The sequence below is a fragment of the Cydia splendana genome, chromosome 16, assembly GCF_910591565.1.
Source record: "Cydia splendana chromosome 16, ilCydSple1.2, whole genome shotgun sequence".
In the NCBI taxonomy this organism is placed as follows: domain Eukaryota; kingdom Metazoa; phylum Arthropoda; class Insecta; order Lepidoptera; family Tortricidae; genus Cydia; species Cydia splendana.
In genome coordinates this window covers 2,229,378-2,252,779 of record NC_085975.1, presented here as the reverse complement: position 1 = coordinate 2,252,779, position 23,402 = coordinate 2,229,378, and the positions used below count along the sequence as shown (strand labels likewise).

General features: G+C 40.6%; 1 protein-coding gene across 1 annotated transcript; it reads right to left on the bottom strand.

The window, feature by feature from the left end:
• Window positions 1–1,355: 1,355 nt before the first annotated feature.
• LOC134798101 (iroquois-class homeodomain protein IRX-5-like) lies at window positions 1,356–22,067 on the bottom strand. Its single transcript, XM_063770438.1, has 7 exons — window positions 21,538–22,067; window positions 6,906–7,001; window positions 6,327–6,500; window positions 3,397–3,566; window positions 2,367–2,563; window positions 1,909–2,077; window positions 1,356–1,479 (listed from the first exon to the last, which is right to left on the bottom strand). Exons 1-7 carry the CDS (start codon window positions 21,686–21,688, stop codon window positions 1,363–1,365), a joined length of 1,074 nt encoding a protein of 357 aa, XP_063626508.1. The 5' UTR covers window positions 21,689–22,067; the 3' UTR covers window positions 1,356–1,362.
• Between the last annotated feature and the right edge of the window lie 1,335 nt (window positions 22,068–23,402).

The window sequence follows — 23,402 nt, the reverse complement described above, 5'->3', positions numbered from 1 at the left end:
GCCATCTCGTGGCCTCAATCGGAAACATAAACATGCCAAAGCAAGTGCTACCATCTACTGTTCTCGTACGTTTTTTTGTGCATAGTTCTGCCATCTTGTGGGCTACATCGGAAGCATAAATTTCACATTTACGCATCGCGCCAAAAATCTGACGGCTCATATGCCCTATAGTTCATGCACGCTCCCTATTACGTGACGAATCCAATGAAATAAAGAGTAGTAGTAGAAGGACGTTTTATTTAATTATTTAAATGCGCCCCAATAATAACATCTTTTCTGGCCTCCTTTACTACTGAATACATTATGTATTTCACAACTTTAAACCCGTATAGGGACGTACAGACGTAGCAATTCGATGTTACAAGGAGCTAAAAGACCTAAAAGGGGTGATCCTCGATCCAATCTATATCGATAGATCGGATCGACAAGTGGTTGCAATTTAGAGTTGAAAAATGCCGATTGCTCACTACAGAGGGCGTCCTGACGGATATGGAGTATTACTCCAATGTTCTAGCACAAACCGTAAACTACAGAGTAACTTCTGTACTCTAGTCTGGTGTACTTTGTCAGTAGAAATTGTACGGGAATTATTTTTATAGTTTGGCGATAGTGGTACCATCTTCATAAAGCTTTTAGTTTCCAACCTAATTGTTACGTCTGTATATCGCATAACTGCACACATTACCAATCGATTTCCTACTCGTAATTTGACAAATTTTAATTAGGTATACTTTTACTTGTCACTAATACAATTTAGCAACAATGCGTTTAGAGTCATAATATCACTAATTACAATAGTGAAAACACTCGGTTTTAAAAAATCGATAGATAATATATTTCTATCGAGTGTTTTGGATGGGCGGGAATAGGTGAAATAGTACTTATGTTAATAGCCAGAAGATACAATTCCGTTTAGCGGCACTGCGCTTGCCGCCGCTGGGTAGCGGCGATGTGTTTCACGTTTTCTGTAACAAAAGGATTGTTATTAGAATATGTACAGATTTTTATTATACTGTGTTGGTGGAAAGTTGTCATTGATGGAATAGGTGAGTCACGTGGTTTGGATTGTTTACAATCTTTGAATGTGTTAATCATTAGCAGCTAATTCCGACGTATTGGTATGATGGAAAGGGACAAACGATTATTATCGACTTGTCAACTTTAGTAAACGTTTATGAATAAGGGGGATAGACTATATATGCTTGAGACCTCCGGGCCCTCCATATATTACCCAAATTTTGGTGTACCCAAATAACTGTGTTTTCAATAAAAGGACAGGACATGGCGTCACGATCATGGCTGAAGAAGAATTCGGTCTTTAAAGTAAATAAAATAAAGCGTAAATTGCAATGTACCTGCGCACTAGACAGGCACCTCTTCCTGCTCTTTCTCGCGTTGGCGGACCGCGACGGCTGTCTCAACCAGCAGATAGAGACACTTGAACTTGTCTCGCTCGCCCTCTGATGAGCTGGGGACAACCTGGAATGAAAATGATCGTTACGGTACAATCAAAGTATAAATAGTACTCGGCTGTTTATAGTTGTCCCATCCTTTAGTCGCCGCCGCTCGAACGTCCTTAGTTTCCACTCTGTGTTACAGTGTGTTACAGTTAAAACGTTCGCTAGATTTTGTGTGGGATTTTTTTTTATTTGATAGCTGAGAGGCCTCGATCAACCTGTCAATGGGGTTGGCCGGTCGAAGTATTTAGTAGATGGTGCCAGCATAGCTCGCCCTGTCAATCCCTAGAAATTTTTAATGGAATTTTATTTTATGCCCCGGATGCCTTTAGCTTGCTTAAGCCAAATCTCATAGAAAAAAGGAACAAGCTACGATTTGCCTTCGACAGTTGCCAACCCCATTGGTTGGTGCAACTGGCCCTTAGTTGTGGATGAGGGGCAGTATGGTTACCTGCAGCCTGCGCGTGCGCAGCGGGTGCGGCAGCTGCGGCAGGTGCGCCAGCTGCGGGTGCCAGCCCCCCGGCCCGCCCGCCCCCCCCGCCCCCGCGCCCCCCGAGCGCGCCGCCTCGGCGGCCTGCTCTTCTTCCTCCGATGTCGTCACGGTCACTACCGCTGCAGTGCTGTCAACGAATAAGGAGCATTACATCGAGAAACTGAATCTCTACGATAAAGTTAATCGCGGAAGGTTAATGCAGATTATGCAGATAGCACTCTAACGAGGAGGTATCGGTGATGACAGGTGGCGAATCGAATAGCCAATGGAATGGAACCATTTCTGTAGTGTTCGAACACCCGAGTACACGTACTACAAAAAAAAGAGGCACGTCTTCACTGACCGGCGCGGCTCGTTCTGTGAACCGTACTCAACTTCGAATTCAGTCTAGTTGACAACATTTAGAGACAACTTACCCTCTAGTAGCGGGATGTGCGTCCTCAGGCCCGTAACGTATCACGCTCTGCCACACGGAGGGGTCGTATTTGACCTCCTCCTCGCTAACAGCGGATGATGAATATCCTTCTTCTCCCAGTTCGCCGTCGCTGCGGTAGACGAGGAGTCCGTCTCCCTCGGCGTACTCTCCTTCGCGGCGGTCGCCCTCGTTTTGTATCTGTGAAATAAAAAAATATGATTCGTCGTTTTAGTACAGTTAACGGTACTCTGTGCACGTCAATAAAAAATAAAACCCATCAGTCAACCAACTGTGAAGTGAATCGTGGCCTGCAGGTTGGATCAGTGTCGTATTATTACCTAGTAGCTTAGAGTATTTAATAACTGGGGTCGCCTTTAAGAGCTTACCCCTCTGCCGAAAACCTTGCACAATTGTGCAAGCTTTTGTATGGACTGACATGGCTATTTGTACGTTACGTAGAAATCATGTAGAAATAGCAATACATTTGACGTCCCCTCCCCCGCAAAAATCGGCAGACTGTTTTGTACAGAAAATGACAGCCATGAGCGTCTCCAGTTACTAAATGCTCTAAGCCTAGTAGGTAATACCTACAAGTCTCATGGCTATCATATGGGACATAGAAATAAATTAAAAGTGAAAAAAGTTAGGTTTTTTCAACTTTTAATGTATTTATAAGTTTTATGGCATCATGTGCAGAACGTTTCATACAAAACGCTTAATACAAAATACAGCTAGGGGACTAGCCAGCATAACTCCGTCTAAAATCGCAGGATCCTCTTGGTGTCTCCATAAACTTCCTGCAGCCTGCAGCTGCGTCTAGGTATATCTTATCAGTGAACATTGTAGATGTAATCACCTCCAGTTCGACAGTGTCCCAAGCGACCTGTTGCCCAGACGAACCGGCAGTGGGTGTTCCTGGCTGCTTCTTGCCGCGACGTGATATGGTGTAGTGGAGAGGGTCGTGGCCTTCGCGTCTTATCATCTCCGGCAGGATGCCGCGGCGGGCGTTTATGGACCAGTTGCATAATTACCTCCAGTTCGACAGTGTCCCAAGCGACCTGTTGCCCAGAGGAGCCGGCAGTGGGTGTTCCTGGCTGCTTCTTGCCGCGACGTGATATAGTGTAGTGGAGAGGGTCGTGGCCCTCGCGTCTTATCATCTCCGGCAGGATGCGGCGGCGGGCGTTTATGAACCAGTTGCATAATTACCTCCAGTTCGACAGTGTCCCAAGCGACCTGTTGCCCAGAGGAGCCGGCAGTGGGTGTTCCTGGCTGCTTCTTGCCGCGACGTGATATAGTGTAGTGGAGAGGGTCGTGGCCCTCGCGTCGTATCATCTCCGGCAGGATGCGGCGCCGGGCGTTTATGAACCAGTTGCATACCTGACAAGAAAACATACATGAAAATGAAGGTTTTTTTTAAAAGATTAAAGGGATTCTCCATGGTCTATAAAACTTGTCCTTATCCTGGATACCTTAAATACCTGAATCAAATTTAACAATAATAAAAAACCGGCCAAGTGCGTGTCGGACTCGCGCACAAAGGGTTCCGTACTATTACGCAAAAAAACGGCAAAAATAATCACGTTTGTTGTATGGGAGCCCCACTTAATTATTTATTATATTCTCAAATACAAATACAAATGCGTTTATTTCATTACTTTTTACATTATTTTTATATTCTGTTTTTAGTATTTGTTGTTCGGCAACAGAAATACATCATCTGTGAAAATTTCAACTGCCTAGCTATCACGGTTCATGAGAGACAGCCTGGTGACAGACAAACAGACAGATAGGCAGACAGACGGACAGCGGAGTCTTAGTAATAGGGTCCCGTACTTTTTACCCTTTGGGTACGGAACCCTAAAAATTGCGAAAACTGCTTGATGGCGATCGATTTCTGTTGACGCTGTAAGCGACGCAAGTATGCAGAGCGTCAATAGCGTAGATCTGTAGAGACTGGCAGACTTGGGTGCGCGTTGACAATACGACCCATTCGTATTGGTTACTAGCAACCATTTCAGGTTCTTGACATATTGGTCCAGTCGGGACTGTCGGGAGTCCACAACACAACACTTAACCACAGTCCAAGGACTGAAAAACCGCAAAAGACCGGTAACCTAAAATAAAGGTATCAATTGAATAGGTATCCAACAGTAACGGTACCAGAATAAAACTGCAAAATAGTAGTACCTAAAATAAAGGTATCAATTGAATAGGTATCCAACAGTAACGGTACCCGAATAAAACGGCAAAATAGCAGTACCTAAAATAAAGGTTACAATAGAATAGGTATCCAACAGTAACGGTACCCGAATAAAACGGCAAAATAGCAGTACCTAAAATAAAGGTTACAATAGAATAGGTATCCAACAGTAACGGTACCCGAATAAAACGGCAAAATAGCAGTACCTAAAATAAAGGTTACAATAGAATAGGTATCCAACAGTAAGGGGACCAAAATAAAACGGCAAAATACCAGTATCTAATATCAAATAGTAACGGTACCCGCAATAAATAAAATTCAAACGGTACCGTTAAGGCTAACGGTCTCCAGTAGGTAAAGGACCTTATGCCTTTTGTAATAAGGTCTTTGTTGTTTTATAGCTTTTCAGGACTGCGGATTTAGAAAATGATAACTGTTTTGGAATCCAAGATGGCGACCGTGCACTTTATCATAAGGCATTATGGGTGTTTTAGGAAATGGCGGTTTCGAAAATGATGACTGTTTTGGAATCCAAGACGTCTGCCATCTTAGATTCCAAAATTGACATTATTTTTGTATTCTGCACTCCCTGAAACCTATAAAATGACACCCATGATGACTTTTATGTCAAAGTGCACGTCAGACATCTTGGATTCCAAAACTGACATCATTTTCGAATTCTGCACTCCCTGAAAGTGAAACCTATAAAACGACACCCATGATGACTTTTATGTCAAAGTGCACGTCAGACATCTTAGATTCCAAAATTGTCATTATTTTCGAATTCTGCACTCCCTGAAACCTGTAAAATGACACCCATGATGACTTTTATGTCAAAGTGCACGTCAGACATCTTCGATTCCAAAACTGACATCATTTTCGAATTCTGCACTCCCTGAAAGTGAAACCTATAAAACGACACCCATGATGACTTTTATGTCAAAGTGCACGTCAGACATCTTAGATTCCAAAATTGTCATCATTTTCGAAACCGGCACTCCCTAAAACCTATAAAACGATACCCATGATGACTTTTATGTCAATGATGATGATGATGATGACAGTATAATTCACAAACAATCACATTGGGATCCGTGTAGCTAGTGAAAAGTGAGAGAGAAACACGCGTTCCCTCCCGCTCTCGCGAGTGACCGGTTTGAATTGAGGTATCAGATCAAACGCAATAAGGTTTTTTTATTTAAGGGTACCGTTTGGACGGAAGCCTACATTTAACGGTACCGTTTGGGCTAAAGCTTATTTGGATACCTAAAGTATTGATATCAATATGGAATGTTAGTTTAACCGTCGGGTACCTATAAAAAAAACACTTAAAGGTACTTTTATTTAACGGTACCGTTTGAACGGAAGCTTGTTTGGATACGGGTACCAATTGATATCGGTACCGAAATGCTACTTTTAACGGTCGGGTACCTTTAAAAAGACCGGTCAAAACCGTTTTTAAAGGTACCTTTTCAGTCCCTGCCACAGTCTATAAAACAATAGTCATTCGACATAGCCGTCTAGACAGGGCAAACGTGCGGGGTGCGCGGGGCGAGGGGTGGGTTGCGCGCACCCGAACTGAATATATCACCATTGTTAGTAGCTCGGTACTAACTTACAGGGCTAGCGTGTATTATAGTAAGTCAAGTCAGTTGTGTAAAAGTATGTGACAACCCTACTGTATTCTCGTGCGGTGTCGGCATATACGCAAACATCAACGGCGTCGGTCCACTGTTAATTTTTAAACTGTGACTAAACTTACTTGGAGCACAGTGAGATTGGCTTCTTGGCTGAGCGTGAGTTTCTCCGCGTCGCTGGGGTACGCGTTGTATCTGTGATCGTACAGCCATCGCTTCAATATCTTGACGGAGTGTTTGGGCAGGTTTCCCCGCCGCTTCCGAATGGAGACGATGCCGGGCGGCGGGCCGGGTTGACCTGGACAAACAGATGATATTATTTTCATTGGTAGGTGGTAATGGGAATTTTAGGTCAAAATTACTAGTTGTTCGACTCGAACAAGACCTCGAGACACATACATTTAAATCCCTCTAACTCCTTACCTCCAGATCTATGGTTTTAATGTTCGAACTTAAAATAATGTATTTATATGAGCATTGTTCCTTCCTGTTTTCATAAATATTGATGGTTTAAAATTAGGAACTCAACATATAAGCATCGTCCAATAACCACGGCACTTACAAATATGAAAAGTGCACACCTTCTCATTTTTTTCGGCCCTACTGGCATGAAAGTCTCTGTTGTCCCATTATAGGATACTAGGATTTATAGTAAAGACGGGCTAGTCGAGATCTCAGATAAAACCAGTGATGTTATTAATACCTAGGACAATACTGGCGCGACGCGAGCGGTCGGCCTCGCCGTCGGTGCCGCTCTCGTTGTCGTCCGTGGATGATGTGGACGGGAAACGGTCTCGAGCTGGAACAAAACAATCATATATTCGTTTATTTTGTACAGTCAACAACAGAGCTATGAATACAGGCAAAGTGTCAAAAATATGTATACAGTACTTTATTGCCTGTACATTAAGGTCGTGTATACATATTTTTGGCACTTTGCCTGTATTCATAGCTCTGTTGTTGACTGTACGTGTCACTTTTTAGCGGTAGGAGGCCGCCGGTCTTAGAGTTTTATTTATTTTTTTGTGTATTTTTAGGGTTCCGTACCCAAAGGGTAAAACGGGACCCTATTACTAAGACTCCGCTGTCCGTCCGTCCGTCCGTCCGTCCTCCGTCTGTCACCAGGCTGTATCTCACGAACCGTGATAGCTACTATAGCTAGACAGTTGATTCTAGCTCAGCGTGGGACCATTTGAATTTCGTCTTAGATTATATGTACCGGGAACAGATAGATGTAAAGAAAATGATGAAACTATAATGGTCAAAACTATATTTTGTTATTAATACTAGCTACCTAACTCATTTTAGTTTTAATATCATATTTTTTTGTATTTAGTATTCATAATTTTTGTTCAAGCACCAACAATGCTATGGACCTACAAGTTGTCTGAAAATAAACGCATTTTATTTATTATTTATTTTATTATAAGTATAACTTTGTTGACTACGTAACCTGAAAAAGCGCGTACGTTATGATAGTGAACCGCCAAATGCTCCAAAATAGGCCGATACAAATAGATTTAAGAATGGCGATGGGATGGCCTAGGAAATCAGTTCTATTAGCGTCATGGCGAGCGTGTTTATTTACAACTTCCATTTATACATCAATCATATTCTTTACTACACGGTTCCTGTGGTTTTACCGTTTTACTTGTAAATAGATTTTACGAGTGTGCCGGCCTATTTTATTATTGCGTTTGTGTCATTGAAATCATCATCTCTTGCTGTCTTATATCAATGGATGTACCTATCATTTTGAATAGCAAACCGGGTGCTACGCACACAGCTCTAAGGTGTTTGCAAAACTAACTTGATTAGTTTTCTGGTTGCCCTGGTCCAGGGCTCGGAACCAGTTTTTTTAAACCCTGAAAGAGCCCAATTTTTTTAACTATTTTATGCTCTTTACGTAGAACTGAATCATCTATTTAGGTAACAATTTCGGATTATTAGATTGTCCCATTCAAAATGAAATAATAAACCAAAGAACGAAAAAGAACGTAATTTGGATTTGGTGTACTACAACTGAAATTGTGAACTATGTTACGTAAAACAAGATGTCTTTTGTCAAATAATATCACTTTTAGGAACAACTAACTATCAATCAAGATCTCAATGCCAGGGTACGTCTTTAATTATTAAGTCATTCAGGGTTTAACTGAGTTTAAGCTGTTTTAAATACTCACTCTATGAAATGTCCAATGTAAAGAAAACCCTAATAATGGCTTAACAAAAGTCCGTCACGAGACCGGACACGTACAGTCGTACGTGTCCGGTATTTCCGGACCTTATCCAACCGGATCCGGCTCTCACCGGTACTTGTAATAAATTGCAAAATCGGACATGGGACCTAAGTAAATACGAAACCGCTAACAATCCGCTGTATTATACAAATACGTGTTTGTTGAATCTGACGCTGTTTGCTTAGCCGAGCGCGGTATAATTATATTATCATTGTGTACCTTTCCTGGCCGCTTTTTACACATATTAGTTTAACATAAATACTATCAATTTAAAAACTGTGTCTGTGAGTAAAAATATCATGTTTTCCGCATTACAGGGACCGAAAAACTCATACTATGCTGATGCTGAGAAAAAAACTCCTAATTTTATATTAGCCATACCAAGCCATACTCAATTATATTGACATCCTAAACTAGGAACAGTCTGAAACCAGCTTCAAAAAACGTTTATTAAAAGTAAAACAAGATTTAGAAGGCATGATATCAATAAAATAAACTTTCAAGTCACAAGTAGGTATAAGATTTCTAGGTAATATCATGAAATACATGCCCGTAACTGTCAGTTTACTGTTTCTATATAGATAACGAGTTTAGGTATCCAGTGGAAAGTTGCGTGTAACTTAAATATCAAACAGTATTAAATTTATGTCGATTAGGGAATTATTTACGGTAAAAATTCGCTGAACTATAGTAGGTATCGGCCAGAGTCCAATTGCAAATCGGCACTTTTTATATACACGAGTAGGTACATGGCAATGCAATTTAATTAGTTTGGTATACATAATGCATGGCATAGAACATAGTTTTCGTCTTATTACAACAAAGAAATAAGACACCAATTAGCAAAACATTTGAAGATCTTTATTATGTTAGATTTAAAGAGTTCTCTCATACGTTATTGAAGCAAAGCTTGTGATCTATATTATGAATACAAGAAACAAAGTAGGCAATGTCACTAGCTGGGAACAACACATCCAATAGTGTCTTAGTCAACAAATAGGTACAGTGAGCAGCAGAAGTTGCTAAGCGCTCGAGGTTTTCAAAATTACCTTGACACGCTCTTATTCTATTAACAATATAGTCGCGTCAAGATCATTTTGAACACCTGGCCCGCTTAGCAACTTCTGCTGCTGACTGTACGACGCACCAATGGGGTGAATTACGGTTTAATTGTCATAACGCACGCATGTTGTCGAAGACAGCTGTCTAAAATCTACGTTCAAAATTCAACCGTAAATACTTTACGCTACGGTTGAAAGTAACTAGTAAAACGTGTTAACTATGAACGTCAAAGATCAAACATACGGTTACAGGTGTTGGGAAATGTGTTTGTCATGGGTTCAATTGCGTACCATCGTCCACAATAGGGGGTATTACTGCAATGTTCTGCCGCCAGAGTGCGGCACTAAGCCAGCTAGTAAACCATAACTTATACATACTGTGCCTTAAACTGTTTTCACAGACAATAAAATATGACATAAAGTTGGTCAAGCAGTCCAAGCAGATCTTGTCAGTAGAAAAAGGCGGCAAATTTGAAAAATGTAGGCGCGAAGGGGTATCGTCCCATAGAAAATTTGAATTTCGCGCCTTTTTCTACTGACAAGATTTGCTTGACCATCTATAGATGCATTAAGGCGGTTTGTTAACAAGGGCCTACCGGGAAACCCGAAAATCTAAATTTAGTTATCTGCCTCTTTATCACTCAAATTTGCAAGTGATAGAGAGGTTAGATAACGAAATTTCGATATTCTTGTTTCGCGGTAAACCCCTAGATTGTGGTGGATTGTGGTAGTAGCGCCCCCTACGCCGAGTTTCCCGTAATATTCCCTATTAGTACACCCTATTGTAGGTAAAGGTCCCACATGGTCCAGCGATGGTCAGTTCGACTGTCTTTCCACTGGCGGGGCGGCTGTGAGAAGTGAATGCCTGTGATTCTGTGAGATGATGGATGCTAGGCCGTCAACTGTTGTTGTGTAGTTTTAAGCTGTTAAATTATATTTCATGACGCTTTGGTTGCGACTGTAATATTATGTAAATAGGTTTGAAATAACATAAATAAATAAATGAGAGGAGACGTGCAAGAATCAACCAACAGCATTGGTTGTAATTCAGCGGAAAATGTTACGGAGAATATATTTTGTCGAGTTTATCATAGTCCACTGCCTCATACTTTATTTAGTTTTTTCGTTTCTGGATATCTTTTTAAAAGTTCTAAGTATATGTGTTTGTGGTCGGACATTGCTGAGTCTATGATATGGAAATTAAAATTATCTTCTAATAGGTTGGTATAGACGTGGTCTAGAATCGTCTTGCATGTTGTCGTCTCACGGGTGCAGAATCGTTCTTCGATATTATTCAGGATGCAATGTGGGATGCAATGACCGGATTTTTCGACTGTAGAAATATATTGTGTTGCTGTTTGGTCACGTGACATATGCGGGAAAATAGACAGAGGCGCACAATCGCAACAGGTCTTATCGCTAACAAGCGCTTATAGTTGAATCATCGAGAGCGTGGAATTGCATATGTAGTAGTATTGTTTGTTTACAGGCATTCTATATTTGAATTTTCTATTTTCTTGTACTATCAGCATACAACCACTACAAATGCAATTCCATCTTCTCGATAATTCAACTATACGTTTAAGTAGTTCCTTTTACAAACCTTGGCGATCGCATCTATTCCTGACCAATACCGTTTGATCCCTGATAACGCACATTCGTTACGAAACTGAGGGTCATATTGTATTTACTAGAAAGAGAAAACCAAATAAGTAGTTCGATTCCATCGCCCAAACAACTGCCAATCGTTACCCTTTTTCCGAAGGTATAAAGATTATAAAAAACCGCCCAAGTGCGAGTCGGACTCGCACACACACGATGGGTTCCGTACCATTATCTATAAAAACGGTCACCCATCCAAGAACTGACTCCGCCCGACGTTGCTTAACTTCGGTCAAAAATCACGTTTGTTGTATGGGAGCCCCACTTAAATCTTTATTTTATTCTGTTTTTAGTATTTTTTGTTATAGCGGCAACAGAAATACATCATCTGTGAAAATTTCAGCTGTCTAACTATCACAGATCACGAGATACAGCCTGGTGCAGACGGACGGACGGACGGACGGACAGCGGAGTCTTAGTAATAGGGTCCCGTTTTACCCTTTGGGTACGGAACCCTAAAAACTACACTCTACAATGGCCAGTAAAAATGTTAGTACAGTCGCCATCAGATATATCGGAGCGACCGAGGTGCTCAAAAATTTCTAAACACGCACCTAGCGTAGGGTTGCCATAAGTGTGGGGACTCAGACTGGGACATTTAAAGAAAACCGGCCAAGTGCGAGTCGGACTCGCGTCGCGTTTAAAGGGTTACACAATTTGTAACAATGTATTTTTTCATGTGAAACTTGAGTGAAATGTCTATAATTAAGTCCGACTCACGCTTGACTGCACAATTGCACATTTCTAATAGGTTTTCCTATAGATAGGTAAAGAACTATTTTGTGTTTTTTTTTTTTTTTCAAAATTTTAGCACAGTAGTTTCGGAGATAAATTTTCCATGTGTTTAAATGATTATTCATTGACCAGTCAAGCTACCATGTAGATTCAGGGGATTCAGGGTCAAACAACAAAAAACGCGAGCGAAGCGAGCGCGAAATTTTTTTGACAAACTTGTGAAAGCGTGTTATAAAGGCCGGGCCGGGCCTAAAAATCCGAAGTTCCCCAGTGAGGCTAGCTTTCATGCGAGGTCAAATTCAAATTCAAATTCAAAATTTTATTCGGTCGAAGCCGTGCTTCAGGATAAGCTCAGCTAGAGCATAGACGCCAACCAATGTCCATTGTATTAAAAAACGAAACCGTAGGCCGAGCTTGGCGCAGCGAGGTCAAAGGCTAAGCTGAAGAAGACGAGATTTGGAAGACAAACCAAAAATTTAGGTAAAATGTGAGGCTGAAGGTCGAGCTCAGAAATCTCCACATTACTTAATAAGCCCGAAGCGTACTTATTTATTTATTTATTTATTTAAAATTTAAATCAGGCAACAAGGCCCATATTACAAATACCTTACAGACTAACATACATATATATATATTATAAACTTAAAAACTAAACACTATTTATGCGACAAAACGGCGTGGCTCCGTTGAATCGGCTGTTCTTGTGTCGGATTCGGCAGTTTGCCCCGGAACCTCCGAAACACGACACCTTTCGGCCAGAAGTCGGCGCACTCGATGGTCTCTTGCAGCGGTCGCGGCACGCGCACCACAAAAGAGTTGAAGTGCACGTAGTGGCGCGATCGAAGCTGGAACACCCTCAGCGAGTAACCGGTCTTCTGGTGTACGTACTCCACCACTTCAGCAGCCAGCTATAACCAGCGCGGTGAGCTTTCATGCGAGGCAAAAGGCCAAGCTTCTCAAATCAAATTTTTATATTTGTTAAAAATTAAGCGACGCTGAAGGTCAAGCTGTAAGAAAGCAGCGCTAGTGTTACTCAACAATAATATGTGTCATATGTACAAGAGTTACTCGGAGGGCCGAAGTTCCATTGAGGTTTTAGGCCCTTCGGAGCCTGAAATTCGAGCTCTACATTACAGACTTTAAAAGCTATAAAATAACATAATTTACATAATCATCTAATTATTGTGTGTCTGAGAAACTGATATTGGACATTAGGTAAAAGTAGGTACAACATAAAACATTTTTTTTTAATTTTGGCCATATGAAACGTAGAAATGTAGGTATATTATTATTTACCAAGTCCAGCCCCCTACTAAATAACTATGATTTTTAAACCGGGATAATTTTCTTATCGGCCGGGACGCCGGGACACCGTGCTTCAAACCGGGACATGTCCCGGCGTACCGGGACGTATGGCAACCCTAACCTAGCGCCATGACAATTACAGGAGGCAATAGAGGCTTTATGAGCGCCTCGCCTCGCCCGCTCCGATATATCTCATGGCGAGTGTACAAAATGTGTGTTTGTGTCCTTGGCGCCCGTTGCGTCAGCGGTCGTTGCCCGATCGATCGCTCCCCCCACCCCCGCTCGCTTCCGGGAGCCTTGACATAGAATAATGATGGTGTTTTGTTTTTTTAATGGACGCAGTTATCCAATGCAACGAGTGAGATGAGATAATATAATGATGGCCTTTATAAAAGTGTTGACATTGACGCTATGTAAAGTTATTGATAACAAAGGGATTGTTAGATTGTTATTCTAACAATCCCTTTTTTGTTAACTAGATCTGAACCCCCAGTATAAATTTCATTCGATACAGGGATATTGCGGATGCAGATTTTTTGACATCCGCGGACGCGGATGCGGATATTTAAAGGCTCACATCCGCGGATGCGGATGTCATGATTAGGTACTTAAAAAACGTCAAATATTACATTTTAGTAGATTTTATTTAAAAAAAAAACGAATCATTTAGTATTTGAGCAAGAATATAGGTGCGTTATATTTAATAAACAGTAACTTCGGCGAGTTTTCTGGATCTAGACGATTTCGTTATAGGTAATGACGAAATAACCTAGCACTTACGCCGCCGCTAAGACGTTTCTGTAGTGACTTTTTCGACATCCGCATCCATTAAGCTCCGCATCGATTTTATGCGAATGCGGATTTTGAAAATAACGCGGTAGTTCCGCGGTCGCGGATGCGGATATTCGCAACATCCCTGATTCGATAGCGTGACGGACGTACGCGTTTGCGTTAAGTAAGACTCATTTTGTATGGGATTTTGAACAGCGCGCCAACCGGGACGTTTTGGAAACTCAAAATCCCGTACAAAATGAGACTTAACGCAAACCCTTGACGTCACGTCACGCTATGGAATAAAATTTTAAAGGGGTACTGTGTCTATGATAGGTATACTCGTATACTCATTTATATTTAAAACATATAATGCCTAATTTTAAGCTTCTTGCTTACATCTGCTGAGTTCTTTCTAAGAATACATATCCATTCATTAGTAACGGTACAATCTAACAAGTACGTTAGGGTAGGTAATAGGTATCTCTCTCCTCTCTTAGTAGCCGTAAGGCCTAGCTAAACCGCAATACCGTCTTTACCATAAGGGCACACGGGGTCCGTGCCCAGGGCCCCCATCCTCAGGGGGCCCCGAAGGACAGACAGTAACAGTATATTTGATTACTCATAATAAATAGATCATAGTAGAAAAATGTTAGTTTAATTCGCTTTTTTTACTTTCCAAAAGGGCCCCATTCTTATGTGCCCAGGGCTCCAGCATTAGTTTAAGATCGCCCTGCTAAACCGTCTATCGTGTCGCTACAACTCCCAGGTGCGAGAGCTCGGCACTCGGTCAACTAGCCCCTCAAGCTCTGAATTAGCAGAGGGGTCAAGAGAACGCGGCCGCGTTTTGACAAGCTATTTATACGTAGTTGCGACACTTACTGACTGACTGACCGTAGACTTTATGCGGTTGGAATAAGGTTTAAGATAAGTTAACAGCGTGGATGGGACATAGCTGCTCTGACACTTGCGACAGTTTTTGTATCCAGGTAGGTTTCGCATAAATAAGCGTTGGTGGAAAGCATGCATTTTTCAAAGCGAAAGTGTCGGATTCGAATCTTTGGCAGGCACTTTCGTAAAAGCTAGTTAATTGTGGAAATTCTTTGGATTGGGCTGCCAAAGCGGTCCCGGGCTGCTTTAGGATACTAACATTGCCTGGCATTAAATATTCACTAATTCTCTACCAAACAGCTATCTGTATTCTGTATACCTAACGAATTCTTTTCTTGGGAGCAAGGCTTGTTTTTATATAAAATCTTATATCATTATCATTATCGTTTTATAGCCAAGGAGACAATTGGTAACAATAATCGTTTATTTGATAAGCAGCGATAACAACAATAAGGACATAGTTTCAGTAATCAGTAATCAGTGTATTTATTGCTTTCATAGGTTATACAGGTTGGTACATTGTATTGGTTCAGCTATGAAACCCTGTAGGGCACTGCAATATAACTTAAATCTAACTTAATAACTATTGCTTAAGGCTATCTCTAATACATTTTTTTTTAAATAACCTTACGATCATGCATCATATTATATTCATATATATATACATATTTTAAACAGTTACAATTTTTTTTTTTTTTTTTAAGTTGCGATATCTAAACTAAACTACTATATTAAATACTATTACTATAATTAGTTTTTTAGTTTCCGTAGTTAAAAGAGTCTATGTATGTATGTTTCACTACACCTACTAAAGTAAAGTCACACGGTCCTAAGGGGCTGTCCATAAATTACGTCATCGATTTTTGTGGATTTTTGACACCCCCCCCCCCCCCTAAAATCATCCAAAAATCATGCTTCGAATGACCCCGTTTCCTCCTACGTCATGCTACCATCATCCGATGTCCAGACCCCCCTAATTTGAAATCACGTAATTTATGAATAGCCCCTAACCGCCGCCAACAATCGAAGTTGTAGTAAGAGATCCCCCATATAGCCGACCTTCACCAATCTGTCTGACGGATGAAACTATAACACTTGAATAGGCATCATTACTGAATGGAACACGGAATGAAATGGTGACTCGCGTTATTCTTGCCTTGGAATGACCTGAATCATGTTATGTTTATGCCCAGAGCTAAATAGAGAAGTTTAAAATGTAAACTAACTAACTAACATGACATGATACCTATTTTAATCTTGACATATTATTTCAATTGTATTTTTAATTTAATGAACATAATAATTATTGTAATTTTAATTCTAGACATACATTTTTTATTATTCTCAATAATGTGATGATAATATCTATTTTTATTTTCAGGCTCCAATTTCACCACGGTGACAGGTGCGACAATTGTAAAACATCACTGTTGCTGACGTCACAGGCATCCATGGGCTACGGTTACCGCTTACCATCGGGCGGGCCGTATTCCTGTTTGCCACCATCATTGTTTTATTAAAAAAAACTTTATTATATCGGAAAAAAAACAGATATTTCTCTTGCTAAGTTTATGACAATTGTCACAAGAAACACTACAATTGTCACGAAATTCCGACATATAACTCATTACCTGTCAAGAATTACCTACAATTCTTCTAAATCTTGACAATTGTCAGAAACTACGCAAAAGAAATATCTGTTTTATTCCGATATAATAATGTTTTTTTTTAATAATACAATGATGGTGGCAAACAGGAATACGGCCCGCCCGATGGTAAGTGGTAACCGTAGCACATGGATGCCTGTGACGTCAGCAACAGTGATGTTTTACAATTGTCGCACCTGTCACCGTGGTGAAATTGGAGCCTGATGTTGACATGTAATATTTTAAGAATATTATGAAAAAATGAGTATGAGTATGAGTAAAACTTCTACTGGCTCTAAAGGCTTCGAACGGGGCGCGCCGCTTTTACATATAAAACGCTCACGCGCCGCTCACGCCCCGCCCGGAAAACGCGCCTGTGTGACGGAACCCTAAGTTCTTTGTATTACAATTTCTAATGACAGCGCAATGGTCTAAGATCCCAGATATATGGTCGACCTTCACCAATTTGTCTGACGGCTGAAACTATGAAAATATGAAAGAAAATATGTTCCAGGACATAAATAAATAGGGTTGCCTAAAGAAATATGGTCAAGGCTACTTTTAATAAATTTTTGAAAAAAAAAAAATTTTTTCTGCAAATTTCACCGATTTGTCTGACGATCGAAATGAGTCTCAATGGAAAGTATACAACTTGTACAACATAAATCATCTAGGTTGCCTATCTTTTTCCGGTCACTATTATGTGGTTGCCGTGTTTAAAGAGGTGATTTTATATCGATAATTGCACTCATCTGTCTGACGCTTTAATTATACATCAAAATGATGGTAATTTTATTGCAAATACAATGGTATAGGGTTGCCTGCGAAAATCCGGTCACAAATGAGGGTTGCCAGGCTTTTAATTAAAATAAGAAGGGAAGACTTTTAGCAATAACTCATAAACGGCTGAACTGATCAAGTTTGTTTTAATTTTATTTGATTGAGTTTTTTAAGCACTATTTTCATGATATTTTTCATATTTTTTGGACAGATTTTTCAAAAGTTAGAAGGGAAAACTTGTTTTTTTTTTCTTTTTAAACGATTATTTCCGAAATGATTAGCTTTATCAAGAAATGTTGTTTAAAGACCCCTATTCATTTTGAAAGGCCTATCCAACGACACCCCACACTATGAGGTTGAAAAGATTGCCGCGTTCCCCCTCTGCACAGTGAGGCTGAGTTTTTGAGCAAAAAAAGGGGCAGCTCGTAGGTCGCCAGACACCGAGACTAGTTTGGTAGAAATTTCTTTTACTAGTTTTTTGGTGTCTCGACGACCAGGGACCGAGAGTTTCAATTGCAAGTGCCGCAAATACATAATTCGGTTTCAAGAATGCGTATTTGCGACACTTGGTAATTTGGGCGTCGTCTGCTGCCGTCCCCGGCCTCCTGGCAGAGCCTCTTATTTAAACACGGCAACCACATAATAGTGACCGGAAAAAGATAGGCAACTTAGATGATTTATGTTGTACAAGTTGTATACTTTCCATTGAGACTCATTTCGATCGTCAGACAAATCGGTGAAATTTGCAGAAAAATTTTTTTTTTCAAAAATTTATTAAAAATAGCCTTGACCATATTTCTTTAGGCAACCCTATTTATTTATGTCCTGAAACATATTTTCTTTCATATTTTCTTAGTTTCAGCCGTCAGACAAATTGGTGAAGGTCGACCATATATGTGGGATCTTAGACCATTACGCTGTCATTAGAAATTGTAATACAAAGAACTTAGGGTTCCGTCACACAGGCGCGTTTTCCGGGCGGGGCGTGAGCGGCGCGTGAGCGTTTTATATGTAAAAGCGGCGCGCCCCGTTCGAAGCCTTTAGAGCCAGTAGAAGTTTTACATTTTAAACTTCTCTATTTAGCTCTGGGCATAAACATAACATGATTCAGGTCATTCCAAGGCAAGAATAACGCGAGTCACCATTTCATTCCGTGTTCCATTCAGTAATGATGCCTATTCAAGTGTTATTTTATCGCAGGATAAGTGTTACTTTTCATTCATAGATATATTGCCATTTAAATTTGCATCATAATAGTTGTAATGTAAATTAAAAGCACGTTTGTCCTTGTAAAAGGACGTAAGATGGTTGGAAATTTGCTGTACAGGCGCCATCAGATATATCGGAGCGGCCGGGGTGCTCAAAAATATCTCAACACGCACTCTTTAGCCCTTGCTACACGGTCGCCGACAAGTCTTCTAACCGTCTGAGTCGTCTGACCTTGGTCTGTCCTTGTTCAGTTTTGGTCAAATTTTGATGGAAACAACTGTCTGCACGGTCCGGGACGGACCGAGGCCACGCGGTCTGAAGGCTTGTCGGCGACCGTGTAGCAAGGGCTTAACGCCGCGCCGTGACAATAGAGGCGTGTTCAGATATTTGTGAGCACCTTGACCGCTCCAATATATCTGATGGCGACTGAAATGGGGTCACATGAATTCTACATTATTGTTTGTCGAGAATGGGATCTTTTGCGTGCCGATTTTTAAGTCAAGTTTCTTTAAGGCTTCGTTACACAGGCGCGATCCCCGGGCAGCGCGTGAGCGCTTTTTACATATAAAACGCTCACGCCCCGCAGGAAAACGCGCCTGTGTGACGGAACCTTTATAGTTGTATAGGTGTATGTAATCTCAAATGAATGATAAGAATATTTGTGACCTCATTCTATAATCCGTAGATCTAATCAGTCACTGGCATGGCTGTCCCCGTGGTAGATTGATAAATTGATAATGATGAGTAATTAGGTATATGATCTAACAGATAACAGATATAACATCTTCCACAGAACAACAAGTACTATACAATTAAATAACCTAGGTAGGTATGGCACTGTAAAAAGTATGAAACTCGTAAATAATTTGAAAAAAAAGGTATTTTTATGTTATAGGAAGCAAACAAGCAGACGATTCGCCTTATGGTAAGCAATTACCGACGCCCATGGACACCTGCAACACCAGAGGGATGGCAAGTGCGTTGCTGGCATTTAAGATGGGAGTACAATCTTTTCTTAAGGTTTGAAGGTCCTATTGGTCCAGAAATAAAGCAACAGTTCATTTCACAGTTTAGCTGTGTGAGGCAGGAAAATTCTGACAAAACACTCAGTTGAGAACAGCTGATTGATCCTCTGAATGGTGAAGATGGATTAGTTGATCAAGGAATTTTTCTTCTTCTTCCTCAGTCCCTCATTGCTGAGGATGTATGCTCCGTCTCCACAGTGTGCTATCATAGGCCATTTGGATCACGCACTGCATGTTGGCGCCAACCACCCTCTTCACAACATCAGACCATTTCGTGGGTGCTTTTCCTTGCGCTCGCTTGCCCTCTATTTGGCCCAAGATAATCTGCTTTCTAGGTCATGCTTTTTAGACCGCATGATATGACCAAAGAAGCGCATTCTCGACATGTTGTAGAGAGCCGTGAAAGGAATTCTAGAGTCCCTTTAAATTTTACTACATTACATCTTACACTGACCACACTACTGTATATGGCGGCACAATCTTGATATCTTTCCGAAAGATTGGCCTAATATTGCCATAGAACGAGGCGTGGAAGAAAGAGAGGGAGGCCTTTGCCCCGCAGTGGGACACAACAGGCTAACAAATGATAAATAAATAACATTAGGTATATGTACTAAAAAGTAAGGCATTTCAATAAAACAGGATGTCCATTCTTACAATAAGATAGGACATAATATTCTTGATGAAGGTTTAGGTGTATAATTTGTTAAGGTTTTGTGTTACCCATGCAAAGTTGGAGCGGTTCTGTTACCCGTGCGAAGCAATAACTACACTACAGCCTGCGACTTGCAGAGCAGCAGTTGAGCCAGTTACCCATAATCACCACATTGAAGTGAAGACAATGCATCTAGAGTCTGTGCGGAAAGAGAAGAGTCGTGGAATGTATGGGGTTGGGGCCCAATACATTCCACGACTCTTCTCTTTCCGCACAGACTCTATTGTAGTGTTAGCATTTCACACACCATATACCTTCTTATGGTAACTTTCTTCAGGTTTCATTAGAATAATTGATTTGCATCAGGTATATTCAAAGGATTGGGTGTTTTTATTTTTCGTAAAAAAATCTCAATAATAAAGTCTTAAAATACTGTGTTTATTTGATACGGAATCTGAACTGATAGACAACAGTTTAAAAAAATTGAGAAAAAGAAGTTTTGTACACCTAGTCAAATGCAACATTAAAATATTACATACAAGATCCAAATGGAAAATTTACTTCGAGCTCCAGATGACACATTTAGTATTAATGAATTTATAAATGTCGTTGAATAGTGCCATGCCATGAGAAAATAAATAAATTACATAATTAATTAAAAAGTATTTTGTTTGATTTTGTTCATACATCAACAAACAGCGCCACCTATCTTGGCGCGTGACTGAACTAAAATACAATGGCAGCCATCTTGTGCTGTGCGGAATCGAATGTCATGTTGCTGTCATTTCGACGTTTTACAAAAGTCATCGGGATTCCGATGACAACAATAAACAAACCAAAAACCTTGGGTAATAAGATTTATTAAAGTACCAGGATGCTTGCAATGCACTAAGAGATACTTGTAGAATATTGATCGAACGTAATCTGTAGCTTACGTAGCATCTGGGCGAGCTAAAAATAACCCTGGCACGTGCCAAATAACACTTTACGCTGCCGTATTTTGTTCTACATAGTTTAGAGTAGGAATAACTTGCTTGTTTGTCTATAGATGACCATACGGCTCAGTTTTCATGCATAAATAGCTTCCGAAATGTACATAACTAGGCACGTATTGATAATACAAGCAGCTAATGGCGCATTGGCGCCATTTTAGTTTTACGAGATCGGGCGGCGTAGGTGACGTAACAGGTCTAAATTCCTGTGCCAAGGATTAATCGGCAACAGATATCATGGGATAAATCATTTCTAATGCGATTTAATGCGGATAAAAGCGTTGTTTTCCTATAAATGTCATGTTGACGTATGTCAATTTGACAAGCATGGCCATAACGTGGCGTCGTTTTTGACCGGCTTACCTCCAGGCGACATTGACTGCTGTCTGTTGGCCGCTCGAGCAGCATCCCTAATGATCTCCCGGGTCAGCTCCCTAACGTCACGACGCTGCTGATACGCCATTTCGGGCCGGTCGCGTTGCTCTTGTGCTATGCCGGCCGTAGGAGGTAACATCGTTACACACTCAATCCATCCGAATATTGTTTTTTACACTCAATCACACGTATATCACTAACAAAGTTCACCAACAGTCCAAAAGTCACGAATAACCGATTGGATAACGTTCAAACAAAATAATTCTTCCTTGAACTACGCACAGCAAGCAAAGCAAAACGAACTGAGCGCGACTGTCGTACGGGGGACGGCGGGAAGCCACAGCGCCGCCGCGCCGCTATCCTTATCTAACTTACACGGATTCGTATATCGTGCTCGTTCGCACGGCAACGCTTCGGTGACAGTTGGAGTATTAAATGTCAAAACAAAGCGTGGTTGATTATTATTAAAATGTCAAACAGTAAGCAACCGTTTCAGATCACATGCGCCATCTAGCTTTCTTCATGCGAACAAATTTAGTCTTTATGTTGTGAAATGCTTATGATATTTTATTTAAGATGGCGCGACGAGCAACACAAGTTTATTGTAAAGTTTGTGGAAATTAATTCAGAGGGCGTCTCCGTACACAGCCGAGGTTGGCCGAGGGAAACCCAAAGAGTAAGTAGAGTTACACCAAGAAAAGTCTGCAGCGATTATGATAGCCCACGCAGTGCAAGTGTTATTTGTACGTCATAATTTCATAGAAGTTTGAGGTTTAAAATGACACTTGTACTGCGAGGGCTATCAAAATCGCTGCAGACTTTTCACGGTCCGACTCTAGGTAGTATTAGTATGATCAGAGAGTATAGAAAGTTATATATATCTCTGGTATGATCCTCCCCAGGGGGCCGATTTTTGAATTTCGATCGCTCGATTTCTCACTCGAAAATCGGTGGAAAATGGCGAAATGCCAATTTTTGAAATACGAGCGATAGAAATTTGGAATCTATTGGTATTGACCACTCGATTTCAATTCTATTAGTAGAATTTTAATGCCTAGTAGTGGAGATATTATTTAACGAAATACACGAAATCGAGTGGTCGAAATTCACAAATCGGCCCCCAGACAACATAGCGGGTGGCAATGGCATTCCATTTAGTTTTTCAAACTATATATATCGTGTTAAATATCAAATTAATGAGCTCATCTTGAGAATTTCAAATATTTTTTATTATTATTTTAAAATACATACGTTACTAGTTATTTAAGAAAATAGCCATAAAATGACCATCCCACCCCCCTTTATCTCCGAAACTATTGGGTCTAAAATTTTGAAAGAAATAACCAAAATATAGATGGTCAAGCAAATCTTGTCAGTACAAATAGGCGCGAAATTCAAATTTTCTATGAGACGATATCCCTTCGCGCCTACATTTTTCAAATTTGCCGCATTTTTCTACTGACGAGATCTGCTTGACCAACTCATAGTCTAATAAAACATGGTCTTCCATTCCCAGAGTGACACGAGCCTACGTCACAACAACATGGCCGCTATATATAGCGCTATCGCATATTATCATATAGCGCTGTCGCATGATGACGTAGGCCCGTGTCAGTTAGGTGACCTAGAAAAGACGGGAATGGAGTACCAGGGCCATGTTGCATAACAAACTACAACTAATATTACAAGCGGAACTCCTTTTTTAATTAGTGAAATTAGAAAAGGAGTTCCGCTTGTAATATTAGTTGTAGTTTGTTATGCAACATGGCCCAGGCGGAGTATATTATTATACCATGGACCAACTTTAGTTCTTTACCTAAACTCTAAATCATAATTAGATTCCAAAAAATGTT